Below are 19,676 nucleotides of genomic sequence, written 5' to 3'. Positions count from 1 at the left end.
ACGTGGCAGCCACTCCAGACAATCAAACATCAAGTTTCTCATTTGTTTTCATGACCCCCTTTAAAAAAAAAAAAAAACTCATAACGTTATGAAATAAATCCTACTTTTTTCTCATCCTTACAATGCGTTTATTTGCCACGTCCTTATATTTAGCTTATAATGGCATTTATCAGGTTGTAAGCTTGTAGTTCTCGAGACCACTTGTTTGTGGTCTTGGTCTTGTCTCGATCTCGGGTCTCTGGGTCTCGCCATGTCTCGGATAATTGAGACGCCGTTGCACACCAAGGTGCAGAATCTTGTGATCACCAGTTCCTCCTCTTGTTAATGTTCAGTTTTGTAAACTATTTGTATTTTGCATTTAATTTTAAGTTTTGGTGCATCTGCATATGTGTCTGTATTTAATTACAGATTTGTGTATATATATGTATATATATGAATAATATTTGCATATCTTTGTGATTGATTAAGCATTAGGTCTATATAATTTCAGTGATGCTAATATTCAGTGTAATTCAGCTACTATAATGGTAAATAATAAGTTCAAGTTGGTAATTGTATCTTTAATATTTAAAATTGAGGTTTCATCTCCAAATTACTGGTAAGTCCAATTTAAATCAGTAACATTTACTATTCATGACTTTTCTGAGGTGGAGGGGGGTGTTGGAGGCTGATTATTCTGTTAGAGGACTTTGGGACTAGTTAGTAGTCGTGTCAATTCTTCAATAGTGTAGAAATAGCGGTAGTGCAGTCGCCACACATATCTGATCTCAGATGATGGATGAAAACATTAAAGGCTGATTCATGCAGGCCCGGGTCTACGAGGGTGCAAAAGCATGCATTGCACCCTCAGTTTATGTGTTTGCATGCTCAGTTGAAAAGACGATAGAAAACTGACAAATGCGTGCGAGTCAGCCTGATTTATGGTTCCGCGTTAAAACGACGGCGTAGGTAACGCAGCGACAGTTTAAGATTAAGATTCCCAGAATATTCTAATTTTTTAAGATAGGATATTTGAGTTTTCTTAAGCTGTAAGCCATGATCAGCAATATTAAAATAATAAAAGGCTTGCAATATTTCAGTTGATTTGTAATTAATCCAGAATGTATGACATTTTTGCATTACAGAAAATAAAGGACTTTATCACAATATTCAAATTTTCTGAGACAGTCTTGTATATTTATGGTTAAATTCATTTTTGTTGCTATGTTTTATTTTCTGTTGCTAGATTGTCTGATGGGTGAGGTAGGCCAGACTAAATGTAGTATTTTCTTTGTTCTGCAGCGATATTGCTGCAAAAATGAACTTGAAATACACTTCAAATATTCTTGTTTTGCTATTATTATTCCGCTTGAAATTATGGGAAAATGCATAATTTAGTGTCGAATAACGTGCCAGGCATGTGCACCCCCTCTGATCTGAAATGCACCCCTAGTCATCATTTTCTAGAACCGGCCCTGGATTCATGGTACCGCGTTACACCAACGCAGAGCCTACGGCGATACGTACGGCGTAGGCTCTGCGTCGGTGTAACGCGGAACCATAAATCAGGCTTTACAGTGAGTTCAACATCATCATCCACTTCTCCGTGTTATTGTGCTGCAGTTGAAAACAACCTCATATGGAAACTAGCTGAACCAGGATGGTGCTGATGTTCTACAACCCACGCAATATGATGAAATAACTAGTTTTTATTCTGTCTCTGTCCCGGTTTTGACCTGAACTTGGTCTTGGTCTCGTTTTTATTCGGACCGGGTTGCAGAGCTGCACATGGTGCAGTCAGGAAAAGGGGAAAACACCACGTCCCGTGACTATAAATAAGTAATTACCAGTTTCTCCATGGAGTTTCTCCGCTTCACGCTGTTGTGTGCGCGTCCCCGTGTTGTTGTGAGAGTGTCATTGAGGAGACCGTGCGCGTGTCCGCGTGCTGACCCTCCCACGCGCCTCGGGGCGGCTGATCACTGGACTTGGACCTGGATTCACTTCCTACTTCTGATATGTGCACGCAAAGAGCTCCTGCTCGATGGATTTCTCCCAGCTGTGCAGCTTTGAAGCCTTTAGGCAGGTGTGGAGCCACTATGGCCACGGGGGAAACTTCCGCGAGGTCGTGGAGCAAGAGTTCTGCAGGATCAAAGGTGAGGACCGCCGGTGACGTCACGGCCGGGTCAGTCTGACTAGTCATGATTAAAGTTTGAGATACAGTATCTACAACTTCCTTCTGACTAGTCATAATTCCAGTTTGACATATCTACAACTTCCTTTGACAAGTAATAATTCCAGTTTGAGATATTTACAACTTCCTTTGACAAGTAATAATTCCAGTTTGAGATATTTACAACTTCCTTTGACAAGTAATAATTCCAGTTTGAGATATCTACAGCTTCCTTTTGACTAGTCATAATTCCAGTTTGAGATTTTGACTAGTCATAATTCCAGTTTGAGATTTTGACTAGTCATAATTCCAGTTTGAGATTTTGACTAGTCATAATTCCCATTTGAGATATCTACAACTTCGTTTTGACTACCTGTAGTCATAATTCCCATTTGAGATATCTACAACTTCATTCTGACTAGTCATAATTCCAGTTTGAGATTTTGTCTAGTCATAATTCCAGTTCAAGATATCTACAACTTCATTCTGACTAGTCATAATTCCAGTTTGAGATTTTGTCTAGTCATAATTCCAGTTTGAGATTTTGTCTAGTCATAATTCCAGTTCAAGATATCTATAACTTCCTTCTGACTAGTCATAATTCCAGTTTGAGATTTCTACAACTTCTTTCTGACTTTATTCATGCTGAGTGCTGACAGGTGCGAAATTCACAATTGAGATTATATCAGTTATAAATAATTTAAACATTGTAGAAGATTTTTTTTTCCCTGTTTTGTTATAACAGAGTTACATGCATTTGACAATGCCTGGGGAAAAATGAACATTTACTGGTTCTAGTGGAAAGACAATCTATTGTCTGTGTTATTTTCATCATTATTGCTTACCAAAAAAAGAAGCTCAATCAGAACAAAAATGTAAGCTAAACAACAAATTGGAAATTTACCATGGAGAGTGTGGTACAACCAAGGGCTGTATTTATGGTTATTAACAGTACTTGAGTTGTAAAAAATAACAAACTTTTTTTCATAAAAACTGGAACTTCTCTTGCCGGCACCGTTCTTTTATCCACCCACCTCAAACCTCAAGGCCCAAAGATCAGCTGGGCACAGGACTGGTATCTCACAGATATCTACAACTTCATTTTGACTAGTCATAATCCCAGTTTGAGATACAGTATCTACAACTTCATTTTGACAAGTCATACTTCCAGTTTGACATATCTACAACTTCATTTTGACTAGTCATAATTCCAGTTTGAGATATTTACAACATCCTTTTTTTTAATGGAAATTTTCAGATTACATTACATCAAATAAGAGAAAAGAAGACAATAACCAATACATAAACAGTAATACATAATACAATAAAAGACCAACAGTGATGCAGACCTGTAAAATTAAAATGAAATAATAAAAAAGGGGGGGAATAAGGGGACAAAGGTCACATCGGTACCATCTGCTACACTGTAAAGCTGACTATCTTACCAGGTAGATGCATAAGCAATGTAAGTGGGTAAAGAGAGCATCAGTGGTCTTTCATATGCTCTAGCACTGGACTCCATATCTTGGAGAACTTCAGGGGATTACCAGAGAGTTCGTATCTCAGTCTTTCCACATGCAGAATGCTTATGAGTTCCCTCTGCCAAGTCTCAAACTTGGGAGCTAAATCAGACTTCCACAGTTTCAGGATACATCTCTTAGCAATCATCATACCATGAGTCAAAGCAGTACGTATGTTACAAAGTATTGGAGTGTCCTAGCAAAGCAGTTACAGGGTCAGGTGTCACAATTATGTTAAAGGCAGAGGAAAACCATTGGAAAATGAGAGACCAAAAGTTGTGTAATTTCGGGCAGGTCCAGAAAAGATGTGCAAGAGAACCTTCTGCTGCATTACATCTATTACACAGTGGAGAGAGATTAGGGAAAATTTTGTTTAATCTGGTTTTAGAGTAATGTAATCTGTGGACTATCTTGTACTGGATCAGTTGGAGCCTAGCATTAATCGAGCAAGATTTAATGTTAGTTAATACTTCCTCCCATGATTCATCCTCGATCTCAATACCAAGCTGACCTTCCCAGGCTTGTTTTATTTTGAGAGTAGACGAGTCCAGAGTACTTGAGAAGTAACCAACCCTGAAATCAGGTGTTTTGCTTCGGGGGGGGCCTAGGAGGAATTTGAACAGTGCATTTTTTTCAGGTGGTAATTCAGACGACTTAGTAGCCTGTTGAACATAGTGTCTCAATTGTAAATACCTGAAAAAATTAGCTTTTGAAAGAGAAAATTTGGACTGCAATTGTTCAAAAGAGCCAAAGTGTCCACCAACGTAAAGGTCTTTTAAACTAACAATACCCTTACAGCTCCACTCTCTAAAGGCCGTGTCCATAAGAGATGGTAAAAAGTCATGGTTCTGCCAGATTGGAGCATTTACAGAGGTGTCTGGAAGCACACAACATTTTCTAATTTGATTCCAGATCTTCTGAGCATTTAACAGAACAAAATTATCTTTCCTGTAGAGTGCGGAGGACCTTGGGGAAGAAAAGAGGAGAGCAGGGAGAGAAGTCTTGCTAGTCAGACTGCAACATCCTTTTGACTGGTCATAATTCCAGTTTGAGATGTCTACAACTTCCTTTTAACTAGTCATAATTCCAGTTTGAGATATCAACAACTTCCTGGTATCCTCAATTGAGGGGAGTTAGATATCTTGAACTGGAATTATGGACGGACCCCGATTAACTAAGTGTTGTTCCCCAGGGTGACCACACTTGAAGTGACCCCCTATTCCCACATTTTATGGTAAAAAAAGGAAATTTACTATGGTTATAAAGACCATAGATTTACATGAAGGTATTGCTGAAGTACATGCTCAACACTCATACTACAAATAAATGTAAGACAAGCAACCAACTAAGAGTAACCACGGATAGACATGAGTCTACAAACGCCATACTACACTGATGCTCCAATCAGAATGCAACTCACATACCAATGTTCACTATCATCATTTCCATCATACAGTATATGCCCTGTCTGAGGACTACATGCAAAACTATTACAGCATATGACTAAACAATCAAACAGGCCTACTGAATGAGCTGATGTGAAGGTAGGGAACAGCACATTAATAAAATAGCAATGTGTAGGCTGTTAGATTTAAGGTTGTTAAGTTGTTAAGGCACTCACTCAAATGCAATTCTTTTTATTATTATTATTATTATTATAATTATTATTATTATTATTATTATTATTATTATTATTATTATTATTATTATTATTATTATTATTATTATTATTATTATTATTATTATTATTTTTATTATTTTTATTATTTTATTTTCATGTATTTTTATTATATAATTGGTTACTGCTGTACCCGTTTGTTCCTCTTCCAGCATATATATAGAGAAAATAACAAAATATGACATATATGGTCCAGTTAGTCATTTTATTTGGTGCCCCCTCATTGACTGGTGCCCCTGGACCCCCCCACTCTTCATTATATGGATAATCCGGCCTAGACTACGGTAGTCAGAATTAAATTGTAGATATCTGAAACTGGAATTACAGATAGTCCTAGTTCAGTTGCAGATATCCTTAATTCACATTGTGGATATCTGCAACTGAATTGTCTATCTGTAATCAGAAACCCCACACACACGACTGGCACAAGTGACGTCATTTGTCCTGGGCAGAATGACGTTGTGGATATCTGAAATGACAATTGTGGATAGGAAGAATGTCATTGTAGATATCTGAAATGCTCTTTTTGACTAGGAAGAATGGAATTGTGGATGTCTGCAACACATATCTGGTCTAGCTGTTAAATATTAAAATGGCTTGCCCATACCTGTCAAGTTTTGGATTTAAAACTAAGGGACATTTTCCACCAACCCCTGTCCCACCAGCCCAAACCGAGGTCCAGTATCTTACATTTTAAGACAGGTTTACAACAAATCTAAAATAACTACCTGTCAACTACAGATGGGCGGAATGGACTAAAAAATGTATCATGATAATTTCTGGCATTTATCCCGATAACGATAAAAAAAAAAAAACCAATTCATCTCCATCTTTTTAACTATAAATCTGTCTTGCTCTCAGATCCGCCATGTTTGTTACACAAAAACGTCATCAACGGGAATTTATCTTTCTTTCTTTCTTTCTTTCTTTCTTTCTTTCTTTCTTTCTTTCTTTCTTTCTTTCTTTCTTTCTTTCTTTCTTTCTTTCTTTCTGGCTCATATCTTCCTCCTTCCTTCCTCCCTCCCTCCCTCCCTCCCTCCCTCCCTCCCTCCTTCCTTCCTTCCTTCCTTCCTTCCTTCCTTCCTTCCTTCCTTCCTTCCTTCCTTCCTTCCTTCCTTCCTTCCTTCCTTCCTTCCTTCCTTCCTTCCTTCCTTCCTTCCTTCCTTCCTTCCTCCGCGAGATGACAAATTCTTACCGTGGGGAATTTGTTTGACGGTTTATCGTGAACGGTAAAATATCACCCATTCCTAGTGTCAACCACTTATAAACTACAGAATGCTCAGAATCTGGCAGGACAACCTTTGTTGACACTGAAATGCTGTGGACATTCCTATGTATGTAATTCCTATAATAGAGCCTTAATGAACACACAAAAGGGAATTAAAGCACATTTATTTATTTTAAATATTGCCATACTGTTTGCAGGAGTCACGTACCTGGACCACGCTGCAGCCACCCTGTACCCCGAGTCTCTGCTCAGGGACTATTTCCGGGACATTTCCAGTCATGTCTATGGTGAGCCGAGACACATATTTCCAGGAGCTGTTTCTCCCCGTCTGGTTATTTTTCATGCAGCATTTTTCTCCCCCCTTCTTCTCTCAATAGGAAACCCTCACAGCCACAACCCCAGCAGCACTCTGACACATGACACGGTGGAGCGGGTCAGATACAGGTGAAGTCATTACATGCTCCTCATTAATGGCCCGTGGCCTCCGCAGAGCCCCCGCTTTGCCGGAATAAATGAGTCAAAACAAAAACATTTTCTTACAGGGTATTGCAGCATTTTAACACCACCCCTGAGGAGTACTCTGTGATTTTCACTTCTGGTTGCACAGCTGCTCTCCGACTGGTGGCCGAGAGCTTTCCCTGGAGCCCTGGAGCCGAGGGTGAAGGGAGAAGTTACTTCTCCTACCTCACGGATAACCACACGTCCGTGGTCGGTATGAGAGGCGTGGCGTCGGCGCGGGGTGGACTTGCCCTTCCCGTCTCCCCAAAGGAATGGGAAAGCCGGGCAAAGGATGAGGCTGAAGGTGAAGGTGTTTGCCAGACGCCACACCTCTTCTGCTACCCGGCGCAGAGCAACTTCTCCGGGAGGAAGTATCCCCTCGGCCACGTGAGAGGCATCCAGGCGCGACGCCTCTACCCAGCGTGCGACCACCGAGGCCGCTGGTTCGTGCTGCTCGACGCAGCCGCACACGTCAGTTGTTCCCCTCTAAACCTGCAGGACTGCCCCGCCGACTTCATCCCCCTCTCTTTCTACAAGATGTTCGGCTTTCCCACAGGTCTGGGGGCTCTCCTCGTCCGCAACGACACAGCAGGCATACTAAAAAAGACTTATTTTGGAGGAGGCACAGCAGCGGCTTACCTTTCTGGAGAAGATTATTTCGTGCAGGCGGAGAATATTTGTGACAGGTAAAGTTTTACACAAGCATAGTAAACCCTGCATATTTTCTGCCTCTTCATTCTGAAATACCACTTTCTTTTTTTTTTTTTTACATGACAAAGATTTGAAGACGGCACTGTATCTTTCTTGGACATCATTGCTTTAAATCATGGGTTTGAATCTCTTTACAGGATCACAGGTACTGTGACAGAGCATGATGATTGATAGAGGAGGATTAAATCCTTCTTTTAATAGCAAAATCATAATGCATATGCGGGTTGCTCCTAATGATAACCTGCTCCAGGGTAACAGCAAAAGCATTACCATCTTTATCCCTTTTAACTTGCAGGAGGCATGTACAATATCCAACAGCACACGTTTGGCTTGGCACGCTACACTTTTATGCTGCTCTCAAGTCTTTGCCATGGCAACAGGAGACCGGTGGCTCAGATATACACCGAAGGCCACTTTGATAGTCCAATCACTCAGGGATCGATCCTGAACTTCAATCTCCTGGATCCTAACGGACAGATAATTGGATATTCACAGGTTCATATAATAAATGGGGCTAATTTCAGTGTCATAACAGTTTAGTTAATGTTGGTGTGGGAAGTCATGGGGAGTTCTGGTACATATTACAGCAAATCCTGCTCTGTTCTCAGGTGGACAGAATGGCCAGCTTGTACAATATTCATCTGCGCACGGGTTGCTTTTGCAACACCGGGGCCTGTCAGGCCTTCCTGGGACTGACCAGCCAGCAGATGAGGAGAAACTACCAAGTGGGTGATGAGTAGGGATGGGTGGTATTGGACTAAAACATTTATCACAATAATTTCTGGCACATATCCCGATAACGATAAAAATGACGATAGAAAAAATACCAATTGAACTCCACCTTTTTCACTTTGGAGCCCCCGAAACACTGCTCTAAAAGAATACTAAATGCTACTAAACTACACCCATTAAATTAGTACACCTGTATTGCAAAACTGTAATGACTCAAATGAAACAAGTTTGAAATGTAAGAACAGATTCAACATTTATTCAAACTATCGGCTTAAACAGTGGGATAACAGTGCAAACAGCAAAAGTACCATTGTCCTTCAAGTTTTCTTAGCTTATAAAATCACAAAGTAGAAAAAAGATACAACCTGATAAATAAAGAAACAGGACAAATAAATAAAAGCCATCCTTTGCACTCACTGTTTTTTTGCAGACTCTGCATATAATAGATGATGTTTGCTCCTCATCACTCTTTTTAAATGCAAGCCAGTTCCAGATAACGGAGCTGGAGCCTCGTTTAAAAAACGAGCTCCTCGCTCTCAGATCTGCCTTCCGCCATGTTTGTTAAGGCTGATTTATGGTTCTGCGTTAAATCGACGCAGAGCCTACGGCGTAGGGGACACGGGACGCGCACCGTAGGCTCTGCGTCGATTTAACGCGGAACCATAAAACAGCTTCACACTAGGGATGGACTAAAACATTTATCACGATAATTTCTGGCATTTATCTCGATAACGATAAAAATGACGATAAAAAAAAAAAACAATTCAACTCCACCTTTTTAACTATAAATCTATCACCACATTTAGTCTTTGGATCCCCCAAAACACTGCTCTAAAAGATACTAAATACTACTAAACTACACCAATTAAACTGAATTAATAAAAACCAATTAAATTAGTTACACCTGTACTGCAAAACTGGAATGACTCTATCCTTTTTTCTTTCTTTCTTTCAGGCTCATTTCTTTCTTTCTTTCTTTCTTTCTTTCTTTCTTTCTTTCTTTCTTTCTTTCTTTCTTTCTTTCTTTCTTTCTTTCTTTCTTTCTTTCTTTCTTTCTTTCTTTCTTTCTTTCTTTCTTTCTTTCTTTCTTTCTTTCAGGCTCATATCTTTCTTTCTTTCTTTTCTGGCTCATCTCCTTCCTTCCTTCCCTCCTTCCTTCCTTCCTTCCTTCCTTCCTTCCTTCCTTCCTTCCTTCCTTCCTTCCTTCCTTCCTTCCTTCCTTCCTTCCTTCCTTCCTTCCTTCCTTCCTTCTTTCACTCACACGTACGTTGTAAATCCGGCTTTACACAAAAACGTCATCAACGGGAATTCATCGTTTTTACAGCGAGATGACAAATTCTTTCCGTGGGGAATTTCTTTGATGGTATATCGTGAATTGTAAAATATCGCCCATTCCTAGTGATGAGGGAACAGGAATAAAGTGTTTAAAGCTGATAAGGATGCGTTCAGGTAGAAATGAAAGGCTTTCTTTTTTCTCTTCCAGGCCGGCCACGTCTGTGGAGACAGCGTGGACTTGGTGGACGGCCAGCCCACCGGATCTGTGCGAGTGTCCTTCGGTTACATGTCGACGTTTGAAGACTGCCAGAAGTTCCTGAACTTTGTCGTGGAGTGCTTTGTGGAGAAGCCGGCCACGGTGGACCACGTGAAGCTGCAGAAGCTGAGAACAGCAGAAGCAGCGTCAGAGGGATCCAACACACGACCTTCAAGTGACATCGTCAACGGAGAAATACACAAAACCATTGAAGAGAAAGTTACGCATGAATCACCGCCAACATCTGGACCCCGAGACTCAGACGGAAACGCGGAGGCTTACGCTCTGACCAACATCTACATATACCCCATCAAATCTTGTGCCGCCTTTGAGGTTCGAGCACGTCCCACTAGGGCTGGGCGATATGGACCAAAAGTCATATCTCGATATTTTCTAGCTAAATGGCGATACTCGATATATATATCGATATTTTTTCTGTGCCATAATTGGGGTTTCCCCCAAAGCATTATAGCATAGCATCTCTGTTAGCTTCATTTTTTCTGAGGCAAACCCTTAAAAAAACAGTCAGTTTTAATACAAACACTCGTGCCAAATGTCACACAGGTACCTTTATTAACAGAGGTCTGCACAATATCAAAATGTATAAAACAAATGAAATAAAAATAAACTGCTTGCAAGGGCGTAGGTTTGCATAGGGACGGTAGGGACATAACACTACCAACTTTTCAGGAGGCTCAAATTGTCCCCACCAACTTTTAAGCAACCTTATTTGAAACTTATTTGAATTATATAAAGAGTTCAGATATATAGGTAATTTAGATTGTCTTCCCAAATGTTGTAAGGATAAAATTGACCCTACAGTTATTAAGTTAATTATTTTAAAGCAATGTATTACTCTTGTGGTGAAGGACAATGTAGGCTAACATGTAGTTCCATATATAGGTTAAGTAGTAGTTAAGAGATTATTAATAAGTTTGTATTTATTGTGTATGTTAATATAATTTAAGTTATGTTCAAATATTGCAATTTAAATTGCATCCTGGAATATTCTGGAAGTTTTCAAAATGTTTCTTTAGTAGTTTTTGAAAACAAAGGTTTGAATGGAACCGTGTATCAGGTGAACCAATACACATGAAAGTTAGTATAAGTCGATACAGATTTATTTTGCATTGATCATTTAGCCTATCAATTAATTAGGTTCATATTCGTGACAAATGTAGCCCTGACCCCCGTTCACCCAATCTGTTTGGTCTTATTAATGTCCCGTCCCCAGCAAAAAGTGTACATGCAGGTTATGCTGTTATATCGTCCCTACCAATGTTGAGACCAAACCTACTCCCTTGACTGCTTGCATATATAGAATAAAAATGCTTCTTGAATAAAATAAAACAAATATCCCTTTCCTGCATAACAATTAAATTAAAATACACTGTGCAATTAATACAATGTAGACAGTAACAGGCAGACTTTTCCACTGAGGTTGACAGTTGTGCAAATAACAAAACATTTGTGCAAATCTCAAATAAAACATTCAAGTCAATTTGTCACAAAATAAACTATATCAAAATCATTAAACAAAAAATAATATATATTTTTTTTAATCGATATAAACGATATTGTCTAGTACCATATCGCGTTTGAAAATATATCGATATATATTAAAATCTTGATATATCGCCCAGCCCTACGTCCCACATTTTTCTGTCCATCCCTTCTTTGTTTTTGTTTGTTTGCTTCCTTTCACTCTGCATGTTTCCACTCGGCTCTGCAGGTCCACGACTGGCCGGTGGGACCGCTGGGCCTCATGTACGACCGAGGCTGGATGGTGGTTAATGGAAACGGCGTGTGCCTGAGTCAGAAGAGAGAAACACGTTTATGCCTCATTTGCCCGCAAGTCCAGCTTCCCTCAAACAAATTGTTCCTCCAGGCGTCAGGTGGGCTACTCTGCAGACAGCTCACTGAAAATATGTGCCCTGTGTTACAGGCGGAGTCTCAATCAGTTGTTAGAGTTTATTTTTTTCCTTCCAACCCCCCCCCCCCAGGCATGCATACCATTTCAGTACCTTTGGAGAATGACATTCGATTGCAGTCGCGCTCCCCCGTGTGCCACAGCAGAGTTTGCGGGGACAGGTAAGCCAGCACGACCTCTGAAAGCAGGAGACGCAAGAAATAGAGCAAAACAAATCCTTTGTTCTTTATATTTCTCTTGTATCTCTGCTAACTCTCGCCACACATGTTCTGTATACTCCTTTTTGTAATTTCTTTGTGGATTACATTACAACACCTCCCTCTCTCAGCCTCTTGTGAAAGTCCTGTTTCCTGCTACTTTTTATGGACAAAACAACGGGTGAGAGATATCAGTCATCCCTGATAGATCCCCTCGTGTGATTGTCACAAGTTTAATAAAGAATAGTTGTTCATTTAGTGATTTCTAGATTAGATTTTATAACAAATACCATGAGTCCTTGAATATCTATAGATGTCCTCGGGGGCCCTCTGAATATGATCCCTCCCCCCCCAGGGTGGAGACTGTCGACTGCGGGGACGAAGCTGCGTCGTGGCTCTCAGACTTCCTCGGGCAGCCGTGCCGCCTGATAAGACAAAGTCCCGACTTCACCCGAGTGAAGAAGAAGCGGTCAGATGAAGGTATCCACACCGTCACGTCAGATCATTTGCCTCGTCTGTCCTTATTTGCACTGAATTATCTGAGAATGGACCAAGTCAACCCAACTGTTGGTTGTGACGGAGTCCCTTGGAATTTAAATTTAATATTAATTGCTATCAACATTTTATTGTCGTAGGTGTGAATAGAAACCAGAGGTGTCAAGTAACGAAGTACAAATACTTTGTTACCTTACTTAAGTAGAAATTTTGGTTATCTATACTTCACTGGAGTAATTATTTTTTAGACGACTTTTTACTTTTACTCCTTACATTTTCACACAATTATCTGTACTTTTTACTCCTTACATTTTAAAAACAGCCTCGTTACTCTATTTCATTTTGGCCTTTAAATAAAAACTATCCAGTTAAATTGCTCCATCCGGATAGAGTGAATTTGGTTGTGGTTGTTTCAGATGTTCTTGTCCAGTTTTGTTCTTACATCCGTTCCCTCAGATTCCTGCAACTAAACTTGGATGTACATTCCAATAAAGGTTAGGATAAATGATAACATGCCTCTGAAGTTTGACTTTTTGCACCATTACAATACTTATAGGCAACTAGTCATCATATCTCCTGCTCTCTGAAACACATGTTAATGCTCAATAGTACACATATATGGTTCTTTAATATATTTGCATTATACTAAGATGCATTCATTTTCAATGGCTTTTGTCCTTAATGGCTTTTTTCCCCCTTACATTACTTTTACTTTTATACTTTAAGTTGTTTTGAAACCAGTACTTTTATACTTTTACTTGAGTAAAAAACTTGAGTTGATACTTCAACTTCTACAGGAATATTTTTAAACTTTAGTATCTATACTTCTACCTGAGTAATGAATGTGAATACTTTTGACACCTCTGATAGAAACCATGACTAGAAAAAGGCCTGACAGCCAGAGCCGGATTAACGCAAAGGCAAACTAGGCATGTGTTTTTTTTTTTTTTTTTTTTTTGTCTGCACACATATTAATGGTCGATACCATGCCGGTAAAAACCTAAGGCATATATATGTGCATTATCACTATTTAGTATACATACATATATATATATATACGCATACATACGCACAGGGCCGCCGCAAGGGGTGTGCGAACCATGCGACCGCACGGGGCCTCGCGCTATGGGCCATTTTTTTATTTTTTTATTTTTTTTCAAATTTTTTTTTTTTTTTTTCCCTTATAAATATCCACAGTCACGTTCCATTACAGACCTAAATGTGTACTAGTCTGTGCATATCAATAAATATATGTGCAATGATGCGCGTGTGGAAGAAACTGTCACACAATGTCGAGAGAACGAGACAGATTCAGGAAATCTGAAAAAAAGAAAAGAACTAAAGAAAATGGAAGAGTTTAATGCCTCTCTGAAAGGCTCGTTTGATAAATTTGTTACAAAAATCACAGATCCGACCGGGTCTCAAGCAGCCGTGGGGCCCCGCGTCGAGGCCAGAGATGATGATGAGGCAGGGGAAGGTATCCAGTATTTTGCTAATTGGAGAGTTGAAATTGCGCATATAGACACCCGATCCGACCCCAAAAAACCCCAAAATGCCCCCCCCTTAACAATGATACTCACAATCGATAAGATAAGGATAATTTAATAGCAGTTAATAGAGCGGTGTAACGTATAAATAATAAAAATCAATAAATAGTCTGATAGACTGTTTAATATACAACACGTGACTTATTTTGGAATACAAAGAACCAACTTAACTATGACTATGCTATGTAAAATGTGAATTAACTTTTATTAGTAACTTTGGTAAGTTTAAGATTTCAATTCATAAATAACATCGATGGAGGGGGGCCCAAAAATCACAGTCTGCCTAGTGTAGTCCATTTATTTAATCCGGCTCTGCTGACAGCATATATACAGAAGCCACTATTAGAAAAAAAACACAAAAAATTAAAAATGACTTCTTCCAAAGTTTATGAGACTTCTCCGGCCGTGGTGCAGCAGCAGCAGCCCGTCCCTCTGCTCAGGAAAATATCCTCTCTGAGACGCTGATGGGTTTTGACACTGCTAAATTCATGTTATTCTACTGGATTAAAGTTAGGACTGTAATAAAACATTAAGATCAGTAGGGCAGCAGCTATAGAATATTTTGGTGATCGATTATTCTATGAAATATTCCATTGATTAATCGAGTAATCGGATAAAACTTACTTTTGCTTTATTATAGCCCAATTATAAATATACAATAAAAAAACAAGACAGATTACTTTAAAAATAACTAATTTGTTTATTTTATGAGAATAATTGACATTTATTTACATATTATGCAAACTAGTAAACTGTTTGTTAAATTTTCCAATAAAAATAAATACAATTATTTCAAACTTAACATTTCCTGAAACATGAAAAAAAAAAACGTATTTTTTCTAAGTATCAAAAATAAAAAATATTATTAAACACTGCTTTTAAATTGTGCAACTTCATATTCAGAACCAACACGTTTAAACAGCAATGCTTTGCTGTGAACCGGGACTCGGAACAAGAGTCCATCATGTGGACCAGGACCTTCATTTTTAATTTGAAATAATCCCACACTTTCGACATCTTCTTTCTGTTCCTCTTATTACTTTCGCTTTGCTGTGTTTTCTCATTGGTCACTGTTGTCAGTCCCGGGCTGTCGCTGTGCAGCCAAACTGTTCACACACGTTACGAAAAGCATGACGCCGTCTTCTTCCACTTTATAAGGGACACATGCGTGTTAGCACGTTGTGTCACGTTAAAAAGAACCTGTGCGAAACGTGAAGTTTACATTTATTTTTTATTTAAACAAGGTTTCGAGGCAGAGGAAATTCCTCGATCATTTTTTGTTATCAAGTTACTCGAGGAATCATTTCAGCCCTAAAGATCAGTGTTCTTGGCGCATGCCCATCTCTCTCTTGTGTCAGTGGAAAGATTTCATGACTTTTACCATTTGCTGTGTTAGCACGCTCACCCAACAAGTAGAAGGTTCCTGGATCAAATCTTGTATTTTTTGGTGGAGTTTGCATGTTTTCCCTCCGTCTCCAGATGCTCCAGCTGCATCTCGGCCCAAAAACACATTGTTTCCGTCAAAAGAATAACCACAAACCATGATACCACCACCATGTTCCTGTTAAACTTGCTGTACGGCGTGTAATGTTATCATTTCCTCTCTAAAAACACATCTTTTCATACCAACAGTGAGGCCGGAAGTAATCTCATTACATGATTTTAAACATCATTTGAATATTCTACATGCGTCCCCTTCTGGCTGTAGATGTAATGGCTGATCACCATCGGACATGATTACGATGACCTTTGAAACCTTTAAAGGTCTGGATTGAATAGTAATTTTAAGCCTTTATAAGGGCAGTCTTTGATGGTTGTTTTGTGATGCTTGTGGACATATTTTATGTTCATATAGTTGTTATTATATGCGTTTGTAACTCCTGTGCTCTTTACTGCAGCATGTCTCGGTCATGGGCACTCTTGGAAAAGAGAGTTTCTGTCCCTGGTTAAATACCAACCAAAGAAAACGTAACCATAATAGTTTCACTGCCGAGTTGACGGCTTCTCCTCAGTTCTGCAGCAGAAGTCTTTTGTATTTTGTCCTCTTTGAATTAGAATCATCTTATTGATTATCTGAATAAAAATCTAAAGGTTTGTATCTTATGACATATTTGAAGAAAAAAAATTACTGTCCTGCAATAATGATATTTTACACATTTTGACAGCAATTTTTCATTTAATTCGACTGGTGGTACGTGACAGATTTATGAGGTGTGGAGCGAAAAGAGCGACATGTAACAGACTACAGCGCTTCATAACGTGGACTTGTGAACATCCTTGGCAAAATTAAATTAAATTGAATTAAAGAAGCACAAATGAACTTTTATACCTGCATAAAGCGCTATGGGGAGTGTAGGATCCAGCATTTCATGATCGTGAGTAAACTAGAAACCCCCTTTAAGGACGTCTCTGTACTTGCTGCACAGATTTTGACCAGCATTGTTTGTTGTTTTTTTTATTTCTCTTTTGCTTATCTCTAACATACCAAGGTTGTTAGCTCGTGATATAGTTCAAGCTCAATAAAACACACACACACAAAGAAATAACATTTCTTCCATCCTTCATTTCCCGCACTGAAGCGGATACACTATTTCATGTCATGCTGGATGACTGGTTAAGACCCGCACCTTTTATCATTTATAATCCGGGCTTTCTGGGGAATATCTGTCTTCAAACTCAGCGTGAGATACTTCAGATGACATCATCCAGATATTTCCTCAGGTTTAATGTGGCTCTCTGGGGCATTAAGCACCTTTCTACAACCGTTTTTCTCATGCTGAGTGATTCTCCCCACCGGAAGTGAATCCACCCTCCCTGGTGTCTCTGTCTGCACCGGGCTGGGGCTGGAGATGCTGCATGTGATGAGCCGGCTGCTGGGTGACATCCAGTACTCAAGTTGTAAAAAATAATCAGGGGGGATGGTGGATTGTATCATATGGGGACAGATAATTTGTGCTTATTACAAATAATACAATATATTACAAATAATAGCAGTGACCAAAACACCTGCAGAAATACTGCAGGAATGACATAGCAGCAGTTAAATGCAGCCTTCTGTAAGCTTTAAATATCCACTGGGCTTACAACAAATACATCAAAACACTTAAAAAACTGTTTTCTGAACTTATCAATATGACTCTGTCCTTCACAGGATAAGTAAAATGGATCACTGCAAAAAGTCAAAATAAGAATATTTGTCCTATTTCTAGTTAAAATGTCTCATTTTAGTAAAAAAAAATCTTATTACACTTAAAACAAGACTCATCACTGGAAAAAACAACAATTTTCACCTGTTTCAAGTAGATTTTCACTTGAAATAATTAGAAAAATCTGCCAGTGGAACAAGATTTTTTTGCTTGTAATGAGAAGATAAATCTTGTCCCACTGGCAGATTTTCCTACTTATTTCAAGTAAAAATTTACTTGAAACAGGTGAAAATTGTCAAATAAGTTATTTTTCTGGTGATGACTCTAAATGTTGAAATAGCAGTAAAACCACATTCATTGATGAAATGACATAAGGGATGGAAAGGGGGGATGGCAGTTTTACAGGGGGGATGATTTGGACCGTTTTTATTTCAGGGGGGATGCCATCTCCCCTCATCTCCCCTCAACTCCAGTACTGCTCCTACTAATCTGACCTTAGTGGATCATAGTATTAGGTAAATGCCACCTTAAATGGAAAACAACTTACAATATTTATGATTCAACAGCAATGAAGCCAAACAGGATAAAAAAACAACAGTAACAATATGGGCAATACTAAAGTACCCCTGTGATGAATTACCTTGCAGCAGAAATAACTTGAAGCAGAGTTACCTACATTAGTTTATCATTCTCATGTCATTGGGGAGGAAGTTTAGGCCATTCTTCTTCACAACATTACTTAAGTTTATTAAGGTCACTGAGTCCAAAGAAAATTCTGCCCTGATTGCATTTCCTTATATTTAGATCATTCACTAGATGGGCCAGTTTGTATTGGACTCTGTTATCTAGATATCAGGGTCTACAATCATTCATATTTTGTCGTATATGCTGATATTTAACCAAGGGTCCATTTAGTAGCTGTTTTTTCCGCTCCAGTTGTTGGAGAATTGTGAAATTTCTTTTGATTCATCATTTGTGAACATTTTAAGGAGACACTGATGGAAGATGATCATAGATCTTACACATAATTAGCTCCTTTGTATTCAATTGCCACTACACATTTTCATCATTATTGACAAATTCGCTCGGCTCATTTCTTTCTGGTCCTTTTATTGGAACGGGATTTCTGTTTTTCCATTTTCATAGGAGACAATCTGCAGAAACTATAAATCTGGATGTTTTTTACTCTAATCAAACAAATCACAGAAGTAATATTACATCTCTCTTTTACAGCTGCCACCTCTCCGTCGCTCTCGCTGGTGAATGAAGCTCAGTATCTCATGATCAACCGCGCCAGCGTGGCGCTCATTCAGAATCTAATGAGCAGCAGGTTTGAACCCGTGAGACGATATCCAAAATACGCACTGCTCCGGGATGAGTTGGTGTCCGTACATTTACATTACAGTGGCTCATTTGTGCAGCATGGCAAAATAACGTGCAATTTTCCCATTCACCCTTTCAGGCAGGATGGCTGTGAGGGCGATGAGCTCCTCGTCGCACAGAATGTCATTAGGCGCTTCCGAGCCAATTTAGTCATCGCTGGAGTAGAACCATTTGAGGAGGATAATTGGTCACACTTGATTATTGGCAACACTCGATTCGTGGTGAGCTGACACTTTGAGATAAGCGATGAAATACATTAAAAGATTTTTTTTTTTCCCCATAAATGAATGTGCTCCCTGTGTGATAAACCAAAAGGTTGCAGGTCAGTGTGGAAGATGCCAGATGATTGGAATTGACCAGGACACTGGGGCCAAAACAAAAGAGCCGCTCATGTCCCTGTCAGCCCACCGCACCGGAAAGGTTGGTCAGAAACGGTTACTGCCCCTTATGCACATGCTGTGTGTGTGTCCTGAAACAAAAACGTGAACATGCATGAAAGAAGCATTCGATGTCTCTGTTTTTTTTTGTGAATTTCAGGTGACTTTTGGTGTGTACCTGACTCACCAGACTCCTCCGGGCTCCGCTGTGGCCGGGGTCCTCTCTGTTGGTTCTCAGATACAACCTGAGCCACGAAATCATTGAAGCAGTCTTCAGTGATCCGTCTTTATGTGTTTTGGTAACATCTAGAGCCCATTTAAGGCCCTTTTTCTTCTGCACAGCCTGAAGATCTTCGGAAGAGTATTAGGGCCAGGCAGGAGAAAAATAAAAATAATATTGGAGAGGAGGAAGATTTTTTTTTCATTATGCACTTCGAGAAAAAAGTCGAATTGTCGAGAAAAAAGTCGAAATGTCGAGATTAATGTTGAAGTACAATTTCGAGAAAAAAGTCGAAATGTCGAGAAAAAAGTCGAAATGTTGGGAAAAAAGTCAA

General features: G+C 39.3%; 2 protein-coding genes across 3 annotated transcripts in view; one reads left to right on the top strand and one right to left on the bottom strand.

Annotated features, from left to right (window-relative positions):
• zgc:110045 (uncharacterized protein LOC664755 homolog) overlaps window positions 1-2,096 on the bottom strand; it is a 27,486-nt gene extending 25,390 nt beyond the window's left edge. Inside the window, exon 1 of the mRNA XM_061745740.1 lies at window positions 1,827-2,096. The gene's annotated coding sequence lies outside the window, so the exon portion shown is untranslated. The remainder of the gene's footprint in view (window positions 1-1,826) is intronic.
• Window positions 1,937-19,676, top strand: mocos (molybdenum cofactor sulfurase). Of its 2 annotated transcripts, XM_061745734.1 has the most exons (15): window positions 1,937-2,132; window positions 6,773-6,862; window positions 6,953-7,019; window positions 7,118-7,759; window positions 7,853-7,929; window positions 8,080-8,279; window positions 8,393-8,509; window positions 10,000-10,380; window positions 11,780-11,942; window positions 12,051-12,138; window positions 12,530-12,654; window positions 18,596-18,692; window positions 18,825-18,966; window positions 19,061-19,165; window positions 19,283-19,672. In XM_061745734.1, the coding sequence occupies exons 1-15, from the start codon at window positions 2,021-2,023 to the stop codon at window positions 19,385-19,387; spliced, it is 2,511 nt and encodes an 836-aa protein (XP_061601718.1). In that variant the 5' UTR covers window positions 1,937-2,020; the 3' UTR covers window positions 19,388-19,672. The 2 variants fall into 2 exon arrangements, with proteins under 2 accessions (XP_061601718.1, XP_061601719.1); XM_061745735.1 differs by lacking the exon at window positions 10,000-10,380 and having other exon boundaries at window positions 19,283-19,676.

The sequence above is a fragment of the Cololabis saira genome, chromosome 17 (genome assembly GCF_033807715.1).
Source record: "Cololabis saira isolate AMF1-May2022 chromosome 17, fColSai1.1, whole genome shotgun sequence".
NCBI lineage: Eukaryota > Metazoa > Chordata > Actinopteri > Beloniformes > Belonidae > Cololabis > Cololabis saira.
This window is presented reverse-complemented; position numbering and strand designations above follow the sequence as displayed.